The sequence below is a fragment of the Ictalurus furcatus genome, chromosome 29, assembly GCF_023375685.1.
Source record: "Ictalurus furcatus strain D&B chromosome 29, Billie_1.0, whole genome shotgun sequence".
Taxonomy (NCBI): Eukaryota; Metazoa; Chordata; class Actinopteri; order Siluriformes; family Ictaluridae; genus Ictalurus; species Ictalurus furcatus.
In genome coordinates this window covers 14828110-14851508 of record NC_071283.1, presented here as the reverse complement: position 1 = coordinate 14851508, position 23399 = coordinate 14828110, and the positions used below count along the sequence as shown (strand labels likewise).

Sequence of the window (23399 nt, the reverse complement as noted above, 5' to 3'; positions counted from 1 at the left end):
TCATCATAAAAAACACGGGAAACTAATTTTTATGAAAAATAATAAAGTAATAAAAAGTGGGAATTCTACATAAGCAGATATTCCTATTCATTTGTTTAAGGCAGTTTATATGGAAAGTTATGCAAATTAAACTTATTGTTCGAGCTGAGGTTAGCATATATGTTTTTTTAAACTACTTTTTTATGACTTGAATGATATATCGAGTCAAATACAACCACATGTACAAACAATGTTTATTTATTGTGCAATGTTTATTTATTGTGCAATGTTTATTTATTGTGCAATGTTTATTTTATTATTTTTGTTGTTGCTGTTGGACCAGTCATTTGAAACTGTGCTTCTGGGGTTAATGAATATTTTAAAAGAGATCATAACAGATTACTTTTTATTTACAACCTAAAATTTCCCTAAAAATATTTTTTCTCTTGCTTTTGTTTTCTCAAATGAATGCAAATCATTCAGTTCGAACCAGAACACTCTCCACCGCAGGGGGTACGTTAAAAATAATCCAAAAAATAATAATAACAATATTTTTACAGTTTAAGATAAATACATCAAATCTATAATTGATGTACGAAATTCAATATATATTTGTAATTATTATTAAATTTAGTAAAAACATATCAGAGGAAATGTTAACTGTAAAAATGATTAATTATAAAATTATTAAATAATAAATGAAGGGAAAGCTTACAGAATGAGGATAAACTGAGTAAAATACTATCAAATAATGATAAGTGAAGTACAGCAAGGTTATTAAATAAGGGTACACTTAGTAAAACGTTTATTAAATAAGCATAAATTCCTGAAATAGTTATCAAATAATTACAAATTACGTGAAAAACATCACTGAATAAAGATAAATTCAGTACATTTATCTATATAAAGATATTTCATTGTAAAAAAAAGAGAAGATAATTATAAGAATATATACAAATACAAAAAGTATATTAGATTAAATTGTAAAAAGAGATTAACAATATTTGCAGCGTGTGTGTGTGTGTGTGTGTCCGTCCGTGTGTGTCCATTCCAACGCGCGCACAAAAATCCCACCCACCACCAACCCCTTGTGCGCGCTCCCTGCGCGCTCCCTGCGCTCTCTCTCTGTGCGCGCTCCCTGCGCTCTGGCGCTGTCTCCGTGCGCGCTCCCTGTGCGCGCTCCCTGCGTTCTGGCGCTGACTCCGTGCGCGCTCCCTGCGCTCTCTCTGTGCTCTCTCTGTGCGCGCTCCCTGCGCTCTGGCGCTGTCTCCGTGCGCGCTCGCGGGCCGCAGAGCAGGAGGGCGGGACGCTGCTTGCACGCTACGTGCCGAAACGCTGTCTTCGTCGCAGCGAAACATTTCTGAGAGACAGCCTCATGTGTGTGTAGAGGGGTGTGTGCGAGCGCGTGTGTGTTTCTCTCCGCTGAACCGTGAGGAAGCTCCGAGAGCCGCGACTTTTCCTCCTCGCACACTCACATTAATGATTAATGCGCCTTGGGAAGAAGTGACGCGATGCGCGCGGTTTCGCTTTATCTGTAACGTTAAACAGCGTGCGCGCGTATACACACACACACACACACACACCGACGGGTTGTGTCCGTGATTCACAGTGTGGCTTTTAAATACACAGCATTGGATCGGAAGAAGAAAGGGATCTAAAGGAAGAAGAAAAAGAGGTAGGGGGTTTTGTTTGTTTTTGTCCCAGACGCGTTTTCAGTGCAGCGCCTCGCGTCATTACGCGTTTTTACACGTTATTGCGCGTTATTGCGCGTTATTACGCGTCATTACGCGTATATTGTTAGGATTGATTTCCCTCACAGGGTTCTGCTGTTGCAGGATACTGCTGTCTGCTCCTCAATATCTTCCCTTTCTAATCAAACATCTTCGCTGTCTAATCAAACATCTACGCTGTCTAATCAAACATCTACGCTGTCTAATCAAACATCTACGCTGTCTAAACAAACATCTACGCTTTCTAAGCAAAAATCTACGCTTTTGCATCTAGTGCAGGTTCTTGAATTCTTGAGTCCATGGGTTCTTGAGTTCTTGATTTGTCCCTCAGCAGGAACCTTAAAAAATTCAAGGTAAAAAGGTCTAAGGTTCTAAAAAGATTCCAAGCAGAAACTCAACGAAGAACCCCTAAGGAACCCTATTTCTAGAGAAAGTCCACGTGTAAGATGAACATCTTGTATTTTAGTCGCATTGATGCGTTTTTGTTTTTCTCCTAAAACATCGTTCCTGGTCATGCCGGCTCGGTTCTCTGGGTTGTTGCACTCGGTCGATTGCAGATGTGTCCTGCGTAATAAAATGCACGTTTTTGTAAACATTGTAAATATTCTGGACGTTTGATTTTTTTTCCCCCTCCCTCCACACTCCTCACTCAGCCCGAGCACTTCATTCATCCAGCGTCTTTTACAGCCTCGTCAGTCGATAATGTGTTTTACAACTCCGACATAAACCTCTTAGCTCTTACACACGTCTCAACACGACTTTAATCTCCTTGTGCAGCTCGGGATTTGTAATGCTACACTTTCGCCACGTGCACCGTTGCATAACGTAGAAAGGTTGTTGTTGACGTTGTACCAGGATGTGAATGGAGTGAGATGGAAGATGGAGTGAGATGGTCTGGTCCTGGAAAGTTCTAAATAGACCCACATTAGGAAGCTAATAACATCTACTTATTAACAGAACACTTAAGGAACCCTTTGAGGTGATTTCTCTTTCTGTAAAGTTTCTAAGTAGAACCCGTTTAGAAACCTACAACCCTTGATGAGATCTTTTTTTTTCCAACAGTGTTTTGTTCTTGCTGTTCCAGTCCATTTAAGAAGTTTTCCCATTCAGTAATGATTCTAAATAGAACCCTTTTAGAAAGCTACAACCCTTGAAGAACCTTATTTTTGCTGTGAGTCTGTCAGCAATGTCTGTCTGGCTTTCACTGAATGTTTTAAGTAGAATCTCTTTCGAAAGCTAGAACCAGTAGATGTCTGATGACCCCTTGAGGAACTTCATCGTCATTGCTCCTCCATGTTTCCCTCTCAGTAAAGCTTAGAAAGCTAGAACCCTTGAGGAACCCTTTCCCCCCCACAACAGTCTTTTGTTATTTCCTGTCCAGTCCATTTGAGAGGTTTCCACTTTCTCTAGAGCTTCTAAGTAGAACCTTTGTAGAAATGTAGAACCAGGAGGCTTCCAAAGTACCCTCGAAACCCTCGAATCTATTAAGAAATAAATGACTCTAAAGTAAATTACATGTTCTAATCTCTGGTTCCTGGACACCGGAGGTCTATCACATGGTCAGCGCCGAGTGCTCAGAGTCCGTGAAGAATATTCCGGACTCGTCTATCCAGCTGTTTTGTTCTCCTCAGACTGAGCAGGATGTACAGATGTGCTCTCCTGCTCTTCAGCTTCTGTTAGGAGCTAATGAGAGGGTGTGCTGATGGGGACACGGAGTTGGAGATGGAGCAGAATGAGATGAGCTCAGTGATTGCCGAGTCCACCACTCACACACACACACACACTCAGTGTTAAACACACACACACTCATTTATTTACACACACACACACACACACATACACACTCACCTTTCAGCACTCAGACAGACAGAGAAACAGGCCTGACAGACTGACAGACTAAGCAGACAGACAGACAGACAGGCTAAGCTGGCAGACAGACAGACAGACAGACAGACAGACAGACAACAGACAGACTCAAAGGATAGCCTTGAGAGACAGACAGAAAGAAAAACCTGACCGACAGAGAGACCTGAGAAACAGACAGAGAGAAAGAGAGACAAGCTAACCTGACAGACAGACAGACAGACCTGATATACAGACAGAGAAACAAGTCTCACAGGCAGACAGACCTGAGATAGGCAGTCAGACATGATGGGCAGAGAGACAGACAGACCTGAGAGCCAGACAAATTGACTAAACTGACAGATAGACAGAGAGAGAGAGAGAGAGATAGAGAGAGACAGGTACAATGGTGAGAGACAGACAGATGAAGAGAGAGAGAGATGAAAAGGTGACAGACAGACAGTCAGAGAGACAAACCTGAGAAACAGACAGAGAGACAGACAGAAGCTGACAGAAGAGAGAGTTCTCTGTCCTGTATCTTTAATATCGAACAGACTTTGAGAAAGCCGTGAAAACAGCAGCCATTTTGTCCAGGTGATTTAATAAAGTAACATTATCAGTTCATCAGTTCATCAATCCCGGGAGCTTATCTCACTAAATCCGCAGTCAGATGGCGTGTGGAGAACCGAGCGGAGAACCGAGCGGAGAACCGAGCGTACACGCACACTGATAACAGCTCCACGCTTCTGCTCCTCACTCATAAACTCTCACTCAGTCTATCAATTGGCTGCTAGCATAACGCTGCTAGACAAACAGAGCCACATTAGTGCGGTGTGTGTGTGTGTGTGTGTGTGTGTGTGTGTGTGTGTGCTGGTTGTAAGATAAGTATACTAACAGCTGGTTTGTTTCAAGGATGCACTGATCTTCAGCGAGCTCACGTGAGCTACATTTGTGCAGAAACATTTCTACAACTTAACATTTAAGTCGCAATTTTTTATTTAACAAATGTACCTTAATATACGTTTATATTATTAGAATTGTGTTTCAATAATTGAACTTATTTGAAATTGTTTTCTACATTTTTACAAAGGCTTGTATCAAATATAAGGGTCTGTGATATGGACAAAATATCTTTTTTAGATATGTAAAAAAAAAATAAAATTTTAAACTATCTATAAGAAATCTTTGCTTTTTTTTTGACCAAATAATAATTATTACTTAATCATTTTGAATCCTAATAACATCATAAAATAATATTTCTATTACAAGTTTATATCTTTATATATTTATTATATGCTTTACATTTTATTTTTTTATCCAGAGCTATTCATTGCTAATTGAATTGTAATGAGCAAATAATTTAAACCAAAAATGTAAATAAAATTTCAGCTTTGCAGATTTTGTGTCCATGTTTTATCATGTAGCACAATAACATTCAGTAAAAAAAATAAATAAAAGGAAATGAAATTAAAGTTTAAACACTAAAATGTATATTTCAGTAATTTATTCAGTAATTTCAGTAGCTACATATATGACAGTTAATCATGGCACATTATTATTATTATTATTATTATTATTATTATTAGGACCTAGGTGTTAGGTCTAACACTAGCTAACATGGTGGTGTGTTTGTGAGTGTATGTGGACTGAGAAGGGGTTGAGAGAGAGAAAGAGAGAGAGAGAGGGGGAGAGAGAGAGAGGAAGAGCTGTGTGAGGAGGAATCTAGGCCGAGGGGCGACAGAACAGCTGCCTCTGCCATTTCTACAGTGTGTTTGTGTCATCTAGAGTTAACGTTACAGCTGACAGACAGACAGACAGAGAAACACGTCTCACAGACAGACCTGAGAGAGGCAGTAAGACATGATGGACAGAGAGACAGACAGACCTGAGAGAGGCAGTAAGACATGATGGACAGAGAGACAGACAGACCTGAGAGAGGCAGTAAGACATGATGGACAGAGAGACAGACAGACCTGAGAGCAAGACAAATGGACTAAGCAGACAGACAGACCGAGAGAGAGAGAGACAGATACAATGGTGAGAGACGCAGCTTAGAGACGAGACGCAGTGAGATCCGACTGACGAACCCCCCCCCCTCACACACACACACACACACACACACACACACACACACGGTAGGACAATGAGTCACTCATATGTGAAGGACATTTATTATACCTGGACGCAACACAACAGTATACTTGTGCTGGGATCTGAATCATGGCAGGGTGTGTTACTCCATCACTCCATCCATCCACCCATTTATCCATCCATCCAACCATCCATCTATCCATCCATTCAATTATCCATCTATCCATCCATCCATCCATTCACCCATTTATCCATCCATCCAACCATCCATCTATCCATCCATTCAATTATCCATCCATCCATCCATCCACCCATTTATCCATCCATCCAACCATCCATCTATCCATCCATCCATCCACCCAATTATCCATCCATCCATCCATCCACCCAATTATCCATCCATCCATCCATCCACCCAATTATCCATCCATCTATCCATCCATCTATCCATCCAACCAATTATCCATCCGTCCATCCATCCATGCATCCAATTATCCATCTATCCATCCATCCAATTATCCATCCGTCCATCCATCCATCTTTCCAATTATCCATCCATCTATTCGTCCATCCATCCATCCATCCATCTATCTATCTATCTATCTATCCATCCATCCATCCAACTATCCAGCCATAGTTCAGTGCTAGTTCAGCTTCTGAGTAAAGTAAATAAATATAATAAAAATAGAATAAATTCCCAAGAGACGTTGTGACTGCTGATACATAAATAAATAAATAAATACTACTACTACTACTACTACTAATAATAATAATAATAACAATAATACTGTTGATAACAATCTTGTGAAAATGAATCCGTGATGTGAATGATTTCAGTGTTCTGAACTAAACAGCTCAACATTTAAATCTCTACAAAGAATTTCTGGGCAAAGTTCAGAGTTCTCTACTTTCATAAAAAATCACATATTTTGAATCAGACTTTAGGAGTGAAAGAGTAAAAATAAATTCCCGGGGACACGCGGTGACTTGGTTTCACTTCTACGGCTGTGATGTGTGGTTTTTACACACCTCTTCATAAAACTCCTGGATTTCTATGAAACCAAAACAAAAACAACACGCAGAGTTTCCTAGTAGTTTAATAGTAGAACGAGACACTGGAGATATTGTGCAGATCAGCTTGATGATCTCAGATGATCTTTCTGCATGCTGCTGGATTTACTATAAATAAATGCAGGGATTATTTACAGCTCCACTCCAGAGTGTTGCACAAGCTTGAAGCTCTGAAGACCCCGGGGTTTTTACTGCTGCCCTTCTGCTGTATTAGGTTTCAAATGTTCATGCAGCTCAGGCTGGGGCTGGGGCTGGGGCCGAGAGTGGAAATTTCCACTCCACAGTCAGCGAGCTTCCTTTGTTCCGCCGCTCGCTGGAAGTTGGCTCGGGTGGCTGTAGCCAAAGCAGGGGTAAAAAAAACACAAGGAGGCTCAGAGTGAGAGAAGAAGTGAGACTTTACACATCAAAATGGCAGTTAGGGCTGTGCGATATGATATCATTATGATATCGTGATAAATTATGCCACTTTACACTTTTCTGAGATACCGTGATATCTTTTTTATTTAAAAAAAAAAACATATATATACACTTATATGTAAAAAAATTGTCAAGAAATCTGGAAGCAGTGGATTTGATCTTAACAGTTTGCACTTCATCTGTAAAATTGTAAAAATGGGCATTTTTCTAGTTTCAGAGTTACATTTATTTTAAAAATAAATTCAAATACAAAAAATACCAAATAAATGTGCTATAAACGTATATGTTTATCTTTTATTTTATATTTCTTTATTTCTTTTTTCCTCTCCCTTTCTTATCAGTCTCCTTAACTGTCCAAAATGAATACAGCTTTATATATTGCCAACAAACTGCCCTTTTAGCCAAAGAATCCCGTTACGCAACTTTCCAATTTGACCGTAACTTCCCCTTTCTAAGAAAAGTATTTTTACTGATTGTTTGGTACTTTTCCAGAGAGAAATAAAGAAGTTGCTGAACATCTGTCATGACCTGCCTGTAAGTTCCAGTCATCGTGAACTTGTGACCGGACATCTGCAGAAAAACAATGCGCCCCAACGCAAATGTCACCAACCAACAGGTGTAATCGGATTTCTCTAAAACCAGAATTGTCGAGGAGTGTCGAGTTACGACTTTTGGTCGAATGCGGCAAAACATTAAGCCGGGGGTCACGACCCCGTGTGGATTCACTCGGTTCACCCCCCCGGTTTAAACACTGGAACTTTATTCAATGTTTAACTAAAATAAAAGACGGAAGAAAAGCACATCTTTAAAAGCACATCAAAGTAATGAGTAATTTCAGCAGAAAATTCGTACAATAGACAGCATGTAAAATAAATAAATAAAAAAAACAGTTGCTACTTGCTAATGTATTAGCAAAATCTTTTTAATAAATAAGTTCTGAAAGTCAAGGATCGTGCGAAAGCGTTTATGGATGTGAACGTACTGGTGGCGAGATTGCTGTGTGTAAACAGTGTTGCGTGTCGTGTATGAACACACAGCTGAAATATTCTTACCGTTAAAGCCCTGAGGGACGTTTCGGACATTAGCATGTCTGTGTCTACGCTTCATGATCTCTACATGTGGGGGGGGTTTGGGTGTGTTTATTATTATTATGGGAAAACAAAAATGTTTTTGCGTTCGCGAACAGAACCGGTCCAAGTAGAGGACATTTTAGCGGCCGTTTTTATTTTTTAATGAGAGCAGCAGGAACGTGTTAAAGGTCAGAGAGAATACTGCAGAATCGTGAGGCTGGGACTAAGCTCAGCTGTTCTCATTGTTGTTTTTCTTTCTTTTTATTTTTTATTTTTTTGGTTCCAGACAGATTTTTCTTTTTCCTCTGATTCATAAAATCAGTAAAAGACAGCCTGAGGTTAAATAAGTGCATCAACTGTTTCCAAGCTTCAGGCTGGATTTTCTGACGATATGATAAGGATATAATTATGTCACGAGACACGTTTCGGAGAAATCGTACGTATTATGATTACTGAGTATCTTTTTTTTTTTTTTTTTTTTTTTTAAATCTTTAACGTATTGTATTTTATTCAATAATCGCAAACTCTTTCAAAGCAACTGATTTGGGGTTTTCAAAATGTAATAGACATTCATTAAAAGTATTCGTTTTTTTTTTTTTTTTTTCTTTTTAAACCCACGTCTGTTTTTCTGGAAATTTCTTCACAAACCTATTTATCACGATACATGTGGTGTACACTCACTCGGTCTCTCTGGAGTAGCGAGTAAAGGGGTTTTTTCCATGTGTTATGGTGAAACATTGGCATTGTTTATGGAGAGCACAGTGGCTCGGGACACGTGGGACATGCTTTGTAGATAACGTCCGTACGTTGGAATGTGGTATTGCAGCAGTGTTTGCCTGTTATGTAATACGGCAAAGGAAGGAGAGAGAAGAGAAGGAGGAGGAGGAGGAGGAGGAGGAGGAGAATGGAAAAAGACTGCTCCTGTTCCAAACAGGAATCGGCTCTCCACATGTGGACCTGGAGTTCTCTTTTCAACTTTGTGGTTCTTGTCGTTGTAAGAAAACTGTCCTCTCTTTTTATTCTAAATTTATTTAAATATATATATTTTCACATTCAGGAGCATCCAGGCACGTCGTGCTTTATACGTGCAAGGTGCTAACTAGACGAGCGCTAAGATAAAACGCCAAATTCTGAACTTCCGGTCCTTGATTATCCTGGGATAAGAAGTTACTTTGAGTTCCTCCCTGAATAAGTCATTAAAACAAGAACTTTAAGTCGCCCCTAGGACAGAGATAGAGGCTCTTTGAAAGGGCCGCCCCCACATCCTCGACTTGACAAGCATCTTATAGAGGAAGCATGAGAGAATGTGACTCATTGCACCTGCTGAAAGTGAACTCCCACTGGTAAAGTTATCAGTCCTGGATTTGGGAAAAAAATCCCCAAAAGAAAGCGTCTGGTGGTGAGAAGATAGAAGTGAATACAGCCAGTCAAAGAGAGTGAAAGAGACGGCAACCTATAGCTGAGGTTTTCAGGGGTATTTCCTGCTTCTTTGGATTTGAAAGTGAATAGCCTGACATCTAGTTCAAAAGTGTCTTTGTAGTCACGGCTGTAAGCCGCAGCAGGATTGAGGCTCGCTGTTGCTCTCCACCGTGCTGAATCCCGACGGCGACAGGCAGAAATAAGAACGAGGCCGAAGATAGAAAGGGATCTGTCTTTTCACTTGGCAATGAGTTACCCGAGCCTTGCTGGAAGATTCTTGTGCATCTCACTCATGCCACATGGTCAACTGTTTGAGCTGATATTTACAGGACACTTGGACCTTTTAAGCCATTTGAGGTTTTACATTGTTAATGAAATCTACTTTTAGCCTGGCTGGTGTTTAGTTGGCAGATTAATGGGCGATGGAAATGTAGGGGTTTGAAACATGATGCCTCTCTTGGACTGGTTGAATCAGAGGCGCTCTAATCTTGCTAGTACAATGGGTTCTTCCTCAAAAACATACCAGTAGGTGGCTTTGCTCAATAGCCTCTAGGTGTGAATGATCGTGTGATTGTGTGCGATCTCGTCTTTTCACATCGTGCAGCGATTTGGCAAGACTGCTTGATGTTCTTGTTGCATATACATGGGTAATAGCTGTGCAAATATGGCTAGTACAGCTTGTACAATGGGTTACAATGGGTTTCTGGAGATTCACCAACTAACTCTTAGCCAGGTTGTACCTGAAACATCAACGCTTGAACCCCTGGCCTTGATTGATTGATTTATTTATTTATTTAGCCCTTTTAGCTTGTTGTTTGGTTGGAAATACCAGGAAAGCTGTGACAGATACATCCAGAAACTGGGTGAACATCAGAAGAATTCAGGTCATGATCTGAAGAAAGCGTCCTCTCCTTGCATTATTCTCCCAGGTAGCCTTGCGACATAAGTTATCGTTCTAACTTACAACTAGTACAAGTTCTACCCAAGACTTGTCGTATTTACGTGTGCTAACATGTAGCATGATTCAGCGGCAATCCAGCCTTTTACTAGCACAGATGTCAGATAAAAACAAAGCAAATTATAGTTATAGTTCGGATTGGGAAACCAGTGGCAAGCTGACGTTGTGGGTCTCGCTCAGCTCTAGGACTAACTGGCAAACACAGCCAACCATCCACCAATGTTTACAACCAGCATGCTGGAGAGCTTGTAGGTGAATTATGTTTTCGACTCTGTGTTCGTGTGTGTGTGTGTGTGTGTGTCTACATGGCCTGTATTATTCCCAAAACAGTGCGTTATTGATTTACGGATGTGTTTAGACTGGGCTGTCTCCATTTATTTTACAGTGTGTTACTTGCCAGTAGGATTCTTGAGTTTTTCCTTGAAATAGATCCAGTACAGAAGAGGAAATGCCTCATTGACTTAGGCAAATACATATGAGATTAGCACGGAATTCACCCGATTTCCCTCAACTCCGCTTCCCTGAATGTTCACACATGTCTAGACATGCCCATCCAGAGGATCTTCCAGTATGAAAACACTTTCTATTCAAGGTCTTATGTCCTTTACAAAATGTCCACGTCCAGGACGTATTCCCAGCTGGTGCTCACTGATTCACTCTGACCCTGACCAGGATAAAGCACAATTTACAGGAGATGCATTTGCATAAATAATGAGTCTTAAGTTTTTCCAACTCTTCCCCGAATTACAGCGAGGAAGGCTCAGTGTTTTTGCTTCGTAAAAGTTGTTTTCTTTCTATTGATTTATTTATCTATTACTTAACGTAGTTCCAAAATGCTTGATACATTTTGCACACACACCCTCTTTTCTTACATCAAGGGCGTAACCATGGTATGGACATTGGTGGGGTCCAACGAACTCGGAGGGCGGATGTGCAAGTGAATGTAACGTTAATGGTCAAAAACTGGAACTGGCGTTAACCTAGCCTACTTCGTGGGTGTGCAAATATCAACAGTTAATTGACGTCCTTAAGAACAAACCAAGCCATGGGATCATGCCTTCTATTCTAAGCTAAGGTCACCTACTATTTAGGTATCTAGTTACTGACTGTCTGAATAAAAGCTCGCATGTTCTGCTGCACTTTTCTCTGCTTGGCTGCCGTCTCCATTTCTTACAGACTGAGCTGCTCAAATATATCAACGAACTCGCGTTGAGTACGGGCGCAACCAAGTGTTCAATTGAAGGGGGGGCACACACCTATTTTCCTTAACAAACGAAAATATATTAAAAAGGAATAGACATGAATAAATAGAATGGATGAAGAAAAGACAGATCCGTTGGCAGGGTTCATTAAAGGGGGACATATAGAAAATATTTTGTACTGTATATTGGGGGAGACAGATTGGTATTTCCTCAACATTGGGGAGGGGGGGGGGATGGCCCCCACAAAGAATGCGTGGTTACGCCCATGTCTTACATCAAGTTATAAATGTCGTTTAGGCGAATAAAAGTAGAAACCGAGACGTGAGACAAAATGGTAGATTCATTCTGACAGCTGTAAAAGGCTCTCTTCGAGCTCAGAATACTCTACAAGGGCTCTTTTTTTAACGCCAGTTTACTGTATTTTCCAAAGACAAATCATACCTCATCTATATTTGAAAACTATTCAGACGGAGGCGAGGGGAAAGGAAGCAACAGAATCTTCAAGGACAAATCACTTAACACCGATTGTGCCGCAGACGACAGCGTGTGTGCTGCGTAATGACTCCTACAGGCCCGATGTTCTCAAACCCTCACCGCAGAATCACTCACTTAACCAAAGTCTGGCTGAGTTTCTGGCTTTCTTCTCACACGCACACACACAGTAATGGGCGGCTCGTCTCGTCGTTACTTCAGTGGTAATTGTTGTTATGGAGACAGACGATGAGAGCGAACAGGAAACAGGCCGCATGCTGTCGAGAGCTCAGAGGTGGGAATGAAGCTGTAACACGTCTGCGGTCTGATTCACAGATGCGGCTCGGAAAGGGCACTCGCTCTCACGGCCCTTCGACTGACATTGAGCCTCGCTAATCAGATCTGTCAGATCTAGCAATATTCTCTCCCTCACGTCTGATGAAAAAAACCAAGCTTTTAGGTTTCTGATCAGTTTAATGAAGCGAAAAACCTGATGTTTAGGATTTCATTGGGGGTGACGCAATCTACTAAAGGTCCACTAGCAGCTAAAAATCATGTGGATTTGGATAACAGCGTCGTTTGTGGTAATCCGCTAGGGCTGAGCAATGTGACGATATCGTACTGTATAACAGCTTTGCTCTCAGACTAGGGTCTCTGATCATCTCTTTTTCTCTCCTCTCCTCCACCAGGACATCCATGACCCCGGGTTTGCAGTACGACAATTTCAGGATGCCGAATATAGGATTTCAAAACCTCCCCCTCAACATCTACATCGTGGTCTTCGGAACTGCCATCTTCGTGTTCATCCTCAGCCTTCTGTTCTGCTGCTATCTGATACGGTATGCCCACACAGCGCTTCCTTCAATCATCGTCATCGAGTTATCTCGCAGTAAGAGGCCAAACATCAGCTGCTATGGCCACCAATTTAGCTTCAACAAGGCTAACCAGAACACTCACGGTGCTGATGCGTTCCTCGGTGTGCATTTTCTTTTCTTTTTTTTTTTACAATAACTAGGAATGAATCTGGTTGAATACAAACAGGGGGCCAAGCACTCAGGAACGCTGCATCGAAGTCGATCGCATTAAAATCGAGCAGATCCGGAGTATACGGTGCAGTGATGTGAAGTGTAAATTTCTCCGGTTGTAAATTCAGCCAGTTAGCTGCCGTGAATAAAAACTATCGCGACCTTATAAACCGAGCAAACAGCGGGAACTCATAAACGCAACGCTTCTCCTTGTAAAACGGTGGACTGTTTTTCCATCATAAAACAAACGTGGTGTCCAATAAACACCCAAAGTGGATTTGCAGAGAACAGCTGAAGGACCGTCACGTAGACAGTACTCGCTAGTTTCAGTGACAGACATACAGGCTTTTTACCAAAATGTAGCATCAATGATCTGAGGGGAAAAAAATCGAACAGTTTACTCACGATGCTAAATGCTAACAAACATTATGAGCTGTGTAATAAACAAAAACAAAGTGTTAGCGTTGCAGTTAGAAACTACTAGTTAGCATAACGTTTAATGTTTAATGTTACTTTTAAGAAACAATACAAACGAGTCTCATGAGCTAATCCTAATGCTAACCCGAAACAAAACTGTCTTTAGTTATCTAAAAGCATGTTATCTGTCTACAGTTTTTAAAATTGATTTACTTTAGGTTTGTATTATTTTTTTGTCACTCCATGCATTAGTTTGGCTCTTAAATTGGTAGAAATGTGGCTTGGTTCTTTAAAGGTTCCTCCAGCAGCGTGATAGTGGAAAAGAGCTAACTGTGGATTAAGTAGCAAGTGTTAAGTAGCACCTACGTGAAGCACCTTGAGAGGAGATGTGATAGCCAGAAGGAGGAGGAGGAGGAGGTGTGTGGTGCAGCGAGACGCTAACCTGTCTTAGACAGGAAAGAAACTGCTGACAGATGGTGTTGCTTGGAAGGATTGTCCTTTCATCTGCGAACTGAGGAGAGAGAACGAAGCTCTTTCATCACGTTTACTTTGAACACAGCGATGACTTTGAACAGCGTAGTCATACCCTAATCATTAATCCTGCGCTCAGTAAAGGAGAAATGGAGATAAATACCGAGATGTTTTTTTTTTTTTAAAGATAAAGTTGATAAGACCTCAAGTTGGATTGATTTGATGAGTTCTGGGTGGTTTTGTTATTTCAAAGTATCTGTTTTTGTTTTTTTTTTTTGTAGCGTTATGCAATGGGAAAATGAACTGATGATTATTCAGCTCTGGAAGCTGGAAAGTCTTAAGCCTTTGGATAAATTAGCATCGCTTTCCATTCATTTTGCATGTTGACATCAGTTAGAAATGTAGATCTGGTTGGTCACAAAGTGTGAGAAGGTTAAACATCACAGTTTGGAGAAGCTCAAATGAATCCCTGGTTTAATCTCTAAAAAAAAATAAAGAAAGAAAATCTCCTGTTGATAAGATCTGTCGTGTTTTTCTTTCAAAAGGCTCTTCAAAGCCTTCAGCGTTCTAGTCAGCATACTGAATAGCTTCTCGGTTGTGCAGTCACGACCTGCACTGGCATTGGCCTTGAGGATGCTACACCATGCCTTACATCTTTTCCAGAAATTTTTTTAAAATTTATTTATTTATTTATTTTCATGAGAAGGCGACAGTGAGACTGGCTAAAAAATGTCAACTATTCTATTGAGCAGTGAAAATGAGCTGAAGTTCAATAAGTTGAGTGAATGCATACATTTCGGAAAAAAAAACAAAACAAAAAAAAACATCCGTGAAATCCTGTACGGATCGCCTCAATGGTCGTAAGACCTTTTGGACTGCTTCAGTACCGATGCTTCCAGTCGTACGGTTTTTGTTACCGTTCAACATCCAGTCCGTACAGGATTTCGCGAAGTTTTTTTTCGTGATTGTTGCGGCGTTTGTTGGTAAACGAGACCTTTTAGCTGTACGCACATTAGGACAAACAGGAATCCAAGCGGGCGTCGGCTGAATATGCGTTGTGATGACGTCACGGCCCAAATCTGTGGAAAATCTGCGGTCATTTTGAAACATCGCAAGCGTCTGCGAATATTTGCGGAGTTTCGTTAATTTTCCGCGATCGCAAAATCACAATATCGATAACATTATGGTGCTTGGGGTGTGGTTTAGAGGATTGTTTGTTGCTGATTGGTTGCGCATACATCGTCTCACATTTACAATTTTCTGCACATCTCAACCAAAAGAAAAGGTATGAAGGGGTTCGTGTTTGTACCGCTTTTTTTTTTTTTTTTTTTAGGAATTTTTATTTGTATGAATTCGGATGAAACCTGTCCACGTGATATTTGGGATCCATCGACATTTCTCATGGGATCGAGTCTTAAAATGTCCTAAATGTAAAAATGTACCAGCAGACAAAAGGGAACACTCCAGGGTTCCATTCAAATCGACTAAACATTGTTTACGTGAAAGCACTCTGCACTGAAAAGCTTCTAAAGGTGGATTTTCCTTTAGCAGTCGGCCAAACGCGCAATAACCAGTCCAAGAACTCCTGACCCAACCCGTCTCCCTCGCTCGCTCGGCCGCTCTGATAAACTCGCACCGCTCCACACCAGAGCGACGAGGTGCACATGCTGCGAGCCGGCATTTTATCAAGCGCCAAAAATAGCAGCCTCGTGTCTCGCACAATGCAGGGAAGCGCCATTCTTCTCTGAGCTTCTTCTTGGATTGCGCAACTTCATGTCACCTCCACCTGAAAGCGTTTCTTCTGAGCACGCTCGCTACGTGTAGCACGAGGGAGTCGTGAGCTCGCATGAACGTTCCCATGAGTCATCCCACACGCTCACACTGATACACGCTCAAGGAGAAATGTTGCGGCTTCTTACCAAAGATGGCACACACGCGCGAAAGTGCTTCCAGGCTTTAAAAACACACGCAGCAGCCACGTGTTCATCTACTGCAGATATCCTAAAGGAGAATAAATGAAAACGTCTGATATTGCTCGCGTGGCATGCCAGGAGCTCAGCGAGAGTGTTGTCCAGGCCATTTATAGAGCAATTAGCTGAAACACTGCTCTGAAGGAAAAAGGCTTCCTTAAGGGTTATTTGGATGTGTGTGTGTGTGTGGGGGGGGGGATGGTTCTCGCTTTCCAAAGAGGTTCTACCTGGAACTAGACGCACATTCATGTAGGGTTTTATGTTAGATTTTTAATGGCTTCCTGTATAGACAAACCCCAAAGAAATCCATTAGGTTTTTGTCTAAGTGTAACTGTGAGCTAATGGTCTCGAGTCCACACCCAGGTCCGATTCAGGGCTTGTTTGGGGGCGGGGCTTGTGCTTGTGTAGAAGAATTCCTTCTGGATGAACGAGTTTGCAAAATGACGGGCGCTATGCTCATCCGTTTGCTGTTTTATTATATTTCTAAGTGCACCAGGGCTCACTGAACGGTTTGATTAAGATGAAAAGTCATATGATATGTACGGTCTTCACACTCAAACCAAATGATCACCATTGGGAGATCATCGAAACTGAGAGAATATCTTTTGGAGGAACCATGTTCATCATTTCCAAAGACCTATAGTTCAGTGGCCCGACAGCTAATTATGTTGGTTTTTCCTTTAATTTGTCGCTATATACACAGATATCTTCTGCTGAGGGGGAAACAAAACATCTGCAACTAAAATAAAGTGCTGTTTTTGCTCTTAGTGAATGAAATTTTACTTATTTACCCCTCCCCCACCAGTTTTTTTACCATCGCCAGACAGGAAATGGAATTTTCTTTCATCCAATGTCTGCTGTTGTAATTAATAAATAGATTTTTTTTAAATAAATAATAATTATTGTTTGTATTTTTTCAGGTTACGACATCAGGCACACAAGGAGCTGTACGCATATAAACAGGTATTTAGTGACTACGTGCATTCGGAACAGTTGTGTTAGCGCTAGTTAAACGTACGCTCAGGCTGTTGAAATGCTCATTTCAGCCTGTTTCTAAAGTTAGAGCCCCCCTACTAAGACTTAATTGCGTTTGCAGTCCTCTCAGCAACCTTACGACCTCTACAAGGTCGAGCTCCATTCCGTCGCCTGCCAGATGTTCAATGACTCAACGAATGAGCCGAAGACTGAACTGAACTTATATTATTATATGAAAAGTATATATACATATATATATGATTAACGCAAAGTAGTGTATGAGCAGGATTTGGAATACTGACAAGTGTAATAACCATGTGAGCACAATAGCACCTAAGTATAATACTAAATTTTTTAAATTTCCTTCCTTCATTCCTACATAATGTAGAAAGTGTTGATTTTCACTTTCGCATGAATAGCAGAATCGCATCTTGCCCATTTTGCATGTTTTTTTTTTGTTTTGTTTTTTACCGTGATGAATATGCAATGCTTAAGTAGAGGGCGGAGTCAGTTCGAGCAGATTAACTTAGCCCTCGCAGTGTGATTTACTGCAACCTGAAAGTCACTTCTGTACCATCTAACTAAGCGTAGGCTAACTGGTGTGCTTGCTAGCAATGTTGCACTAAGTTAGTTAGATAGCGAAGCAGGTAACGCCTGAGCTGCAGCATATACACCTTAGCTAACGTAGCTAACTAGTCTACTCTTGGTGAACTGACCAAGTCAAACTGACTGCTTTCGATCTGTTTATAGGTGATTCAGAAGGAAAAAGTCAAAGAGCTAAATCTCCATGAGGTAAGCGCCTTTACATTCAGATCTCTGTGTTTGGTGTATAGCGTCATCTTTTAACATTCAGAATCCAGTACTGATTTTATTAGTCCTCTGCCTGGTGATGGTTAACTGAGTTACCATGATTACAGTAAAGATACGTTTAGCACCAATAAAATATATATATACATATATATACTCAAGGCACTAATATTTCTACATGTGAATATAATTGAACTTGTATACACGCTGGGTGATGTGATGTTATACGTAATTAGCACATTTATTACGCTATAGCTAGCATAGATGAGATTGTTCTAGAAACATGACTTTAAAAGAAAAAAAATCATAGCCTTCACTACTGTTGTTCTTCAAGTCCCCTTCAGTTCCTTGTCCTCCATGTTATTTTGTTTGTTCTGCCATGTGACTTTGCTCCGGGTCTGGTCCTGTCTGAACCTTGGTTTGTTCTCCTAACGTGCGCGCCTGTTCTGTGTTTCGTCCCAAGCTAGTTTGTTTATTTATATCCTGCTTGTTTATTTGTGTTATTGCAAAGTCTGTGCATTTTTGTAACGGTTAAATTCTGAGTTTTCTGGCTTGTTTGTTCGTCTGTTTTATTTATGTTTTTGTTTACGGATTATACCGGTTAAGTTCATGCTCTTGCGTCCTGCCGCCCAGTACCACGCAATGCCTGATGAAATTTGGCTCTGCGAATGTAGTTTTAATGTACCGACCATTTTTAATATCTACAAATCATTCTGATGTAAATACAAAGGAGGGAAATAGAGTATTACAGCTGGAAGTGATTTGGGCGCTGGGCGGGTGTGGTTCAGATGGTAGAGCGGGTTGTCCACTAATCGCAGGTTTGGAGGTTCGATCCCCGGCCCACACGAATCCACACGCCAAAGCGTCCTTGGGAAAGACGCTGTACCCCAAGTTGACCCCCGAAGCGCCTTGCATGGCTGCCATTGGTGTATGAGTGTGTATGTGAATGGGTGAATGAGAAACAAGTGTAGAACCACTAAGGTTAAAAAGCGCTATGTAAGTACAGACCAGTTCCCTTTTACTGATAATGGGTTCAATACTCCATTTTGTATTTTGTATTACTCCCAAGTTAATTCCAGTAGCTGTAGCATATCAGTACAGCCTTAATGATATTCAACCCTTCCTTATAAAGCCTGCAAAACAGCAACACATCTGCAAAAGTCATCCGTTCGAGTCGTATGACGGTGGCGCTGGACGTCGAGTTGCCAGAAGATCCTGAGGACAGCTTAGAATACAGATTGCTTACAGAGAGAGGCTATAAATACTCCCATGTTCTAGGGCTTGCTCACTTCTAAGCGTGTGATCTCACGTTTAAAATAGGAGACGGGATTCTGTAAGCTCATATTCAGGATAGTTATGTCAGTACAGTCCGTTACAAGCAACGGTTGATTTGGCTTTGAAGGCTTTTTTTTTTTTTTGGTCTAATTTTGCTCTCCATCTACGGATAAGTGTAGAGATTGGCTCAGGTTTGTATATTTGTGAAGGAAACAGAGCCGTGATTAGGCTTTTGGTTTTGATCTTAAGCAAACGCAGATTAGCAAACACGGCGTCGGAGCGGGTTCCACGTTTATCCATTAAAAAAACCAAAACAAAACATGGATGGTTATCGTTTTGTCTCGATGACAACAATTCAAGCAAGGTACACAATTCAGGTTACAGTATTTATGTAAGGATTAGGAATGAAACACTCCGCGTTGTGTTGTTATAGAAAACGTGTTTATTCCACTTATACCGTATCAGCTTGCTTTTTATATTAAAGCACAACACTTTGGACTTTTTTTGTCCATTTGTAGTTACATTTATTGAATGAGAAACAAGTTCTCACTTGCGTTCTCGCCGCTATGAACAGTCTCTTTTTTGTTTCTCTCACGTGAAATCGTCATGTTGTTGGAAATAAACGCACATCTTTAGCTCTGTTTGTTACAAAGCACTGACACTGGAGACTCCTTCCATAAATGTCAAATAAACATCTCTGTACCTCGTAAAACACATTTTTCATATGATTGTGTGGCGCGTCTGCCGTACAGGTCCCTGTGAATAAGCTGGCCGGGTAGGATTAAAAAAGACTATTTCTAGATTATTTATTAATATTTATTTTTTTTTAAACATAAAAAAAAATACATGTTTGTGTATTAGACAATAATAACCGCTTTATATGCAACAGTTCGGCTCTTAAATTAGCTTAAACGGTCGATCTTTTGAAGAATTATGCTGCTTCCCTGAATAAAAACACGTCTCGAATGCCAAAAGACGTAATAGATTCGCTCCCCTCTGCGTCAGTGTGTGTGTGTGTGTGTGTGTATATATAGCAATCTGGAATCTTTGCCTTGACTTGCTGAATGAGTGCTAATGAAAGGCTAGCGCTAATGCTCCAGTGTGAATTTCCCAGCCCTCCCAGTTCTGTTAGTCGAAGCTTCTGAGTCCTGGATATATCTGTAACGAAAAACAGCAATTATGTAAAGACCCGAGCCACTATTGTGATCCATGGGAAAATATCGGTAGCTAAGACGCGCAAATCCTTGGAAAGACGCTAGCTGTTTAGCTTATTGTCAAAGCCTCCTTTTATCTCTTTCTTAACTCACAGCAAGAGATTTTTTTTTTTTTTCCCCTGTGAAAAGCTCATGCCCTTGACCGTTCTAAAAAACTGAAGTGCCTCATTGCTATTTCACCTCTTCATTTCACACTGCTGCTATTTTTATCTCGCAGGCTTTGTGGGCTTCGTCGTCGCTCAGACGTCACTCGTGTACACGGTTCGGGTTTATGCTAGCTGTCGATTGTAGAGGAGACCCGCTGGCCTCGGCAGGTCAGCGCTTAAATGGGGTGGATGTTTGATTACTAATGCACTGTGGTGGAAGAAAAAATGCAAAACATACGCTAATGTAGTAATAATTCACTTGAGTAACGTAAAAGTAAAAGTAGTGATCGAGAAAATGAAGTAAATAAGAGGGAATAAGTCACGAAATTAACACAGAACGTGGCTACGACTGACGCAACAATTCTGAAAATCCGAGGAACGCAGTTTTGATTAACCGAAATTATCGATACGCAGTATGTATACAGATAAGTAACGTTAGCTGGCTAGCTAAAACGTAGATAATGCTGTTGCCAGTTTGCTAGATTTGTTTGCTAACTAGCAGGCTAGCTTTCTAGCTACATATCGAGCAAATTGGAAGCCCCGCCCCTGTCCTTCCATCGCACAGTATTAGCGTTGTAGTCGGTCCTCTTGTCTGGATTTTTTTCCGTTTGAAAGATGCACTGTTTCTCCCCCTGTCCTGTCATTGGTTCGTTCTCCTCATGTGTGCACCTGTTCTGTGTTTAACGCCTGATTATTCTGTCCGTTCATACCCAGCTGTTTCTTTGCCTCATCGCTTACCTCAAGCCTTACCATTTAAATAATTTATTTCAGAACCATGTTTTCCTGCTTCTTTGTATCTTAATTATTTATTATTATTTATACCTTTTCTTTGGCCAATTTTTGACTTTGTTTAGGGACTATACCAGTTTAGTGTTGCCTTCCGGTTCTTTGAAATTCGCCAAGTTTTGGTTGGCGCGCTCGTCTCGTATCGATTTTGAATCAGTCAGCATGAGTATACTTTCAGTTTCAGACAAAAGAGAAAAAAGACCAACGATCTTTGTTGATAAAACGGCTATTGAGTGTAAGGTTCTTAACAAGAACAAGCAAAGCAGATCTCAGCAGCTTGGGTTCATCTTTAATGAACTGTGCGCCGATCAACACCAATGACGTCTAAAACCGACATGGAGCCTGAATGTTCTGCAAAGTTCTCTGCTGATGCGTCGGGAAATCGTGTCTAAGCAACATCGTTTCATCACTCGGTACACCGTTCTTGTTTTGCGTCCGCAGATCTGTGCCGTGTGCTTGGAGGAGTTCAAGCAGAAGGACGAGCTGGGGATCTGCCCGTGCAAACACGCCTTTCACAGGAAGTGAGTATCAGTGCGTGCATCATCGTTAAACATCAGCAATTCTTGAGAATGGGAGGAGTATATACTGTAGCATTTCGACCTAGCCTATGCTAACGTGGGTAAATCTGAAAAAATGCAGCCGTCTAATCCAGAAAAATAGCATTTCAATACACTTGGAATCCTCATCGTCAAACATGAACAAATCGAAACATAGCTTTCGGAAAACGCTGGCGTATTACTGTCGTGTCATCTCCATGACGATTCCAAGATGGCGGCGCATGCCACGATGGTGTTTTCTGTATTAGCTCGGTCAATTCCACGTTTGAATGTTTTGTATAGTGTACAAGCATGCGCGAAAGAGTGTTTCGAATGTTTGAAAGGATGTTTCTGTCGTCAAAATGAACGGAAACTGTGGGGAAAAAAATGGTCATTAAATAGCGTATAACATCAAAGAACCTACATCGATGATGTGTCGCTGTGAGAATTCCTAGCTGCAGATCGTGTGTATATAGGTGCGGGACTGGAAGCTTCTAGAAATCAGCGGTCCGTACTGTATAAACAGGAGTGAGGTCTCTGCTGGCTCAGTTCCAGCTTTTCTCCCTCACCCCACCTCTCTACAGTGTGTAAACAGACCCAGCAGACCACCTCGGTAGGGGTCTGGGAGGAGAAAGAGGCCCCACATCAGGCTAGATCTGTTATATAATACGCACACGTCTCAACATTCACGTCTAAATAAACCTCTACGTGTTTGAATATTCATATATATTCAAAACCCTATCTTATTCTTCTTTCCAACTGTCTTCCCTTCCTTCTGACCTTCTCATGACCCCGCTCTGTCACTCTCAGGTGCCTCATCAAGTGGTTGGAGGTGAGGAAGGTGTGTCCGCTGTGTAACATGCCCGTCTTACAGCTGGCTCAGCAGCAGGGAACCTCGGAGACGACGGTCCTGACGCAGCAACCCCTGCCTGGCGTGGAGAACCTGGTGTAGCCGTGATGTCCTCCTCTTTTCCTCTTCCTCCTCCTACCTCCACCCTCACTCGCTCTACTGTACAGGTACACAACGACAACGACGAACGGCGGCGTCCTCGCTTCCCGCCTCGGCAGATCGATGTCCGGACGGATTTTCGTCTGTCCTACGATCATGACTGGCGAGTCGTAACCAAGATCAACGTATTATCATTTTTCTATAAGGTGGCAGTAAAGATTCGGACGGTGCTACACCAAAGCACTATTCCGGGGACGCCAGCGCAAGAGCCGAACACGGACTGTTCGTAAAGCGACAGAAAAAGAAGAACGACGTTACAGTTACAAACAAAAAGTGGGGATTCTTTGTTGTTTTTTTTGTTGTTTTAACAAGCACTTTACTTGGACTCAATCTTAATCTTAATCGCTTGTGAAGATAGGAGCAAGTTTTGTATTATTTCAATTAATTGCATTATTACTATCTATTTTTCCTTCTTTTTTTTTTTTTAGTGATGTATACGGCACTATAGCATTGCGATCGGTTAACTCAATACAGTGTGATGAAGAAGGGATGACGCTTGTGCACAGTGCTGAAGGGCA

At 41.3% G+C, this 23399-nt stretch overlaps 1 protein-coding gene across 1 annotated transcript; it reads left to right on the top strand.

Annotated features, from left to right (window-relative positions):
- Nucleotides 1-1286: 1286 nt before the first annotated feature.
- rnf24 (ring finger protein 24) lies at nt 1287-22902 on the top strand. The gene is made up of 6 exons (XM_053618850.1): nt 1287-1654; nt 12940-13089; nt 17054-17096; nt 17859-17900; nt 21778-21857; nt 22683-22902. The coding sequence occupies exons 2-6, from the start codon at nt 12947-12949 to the stop codon at nt 22822-22824; spliced, it is 450 nt and encodes a 149-aa protein (XP_053474825.1). The 5' UTR covers nt 1287-1654; nt 12940-12946; the 3' UTR covers nt 22825-22902.
- Nucleotides 22903-23399: the final 497 nt, after the last annotated feature.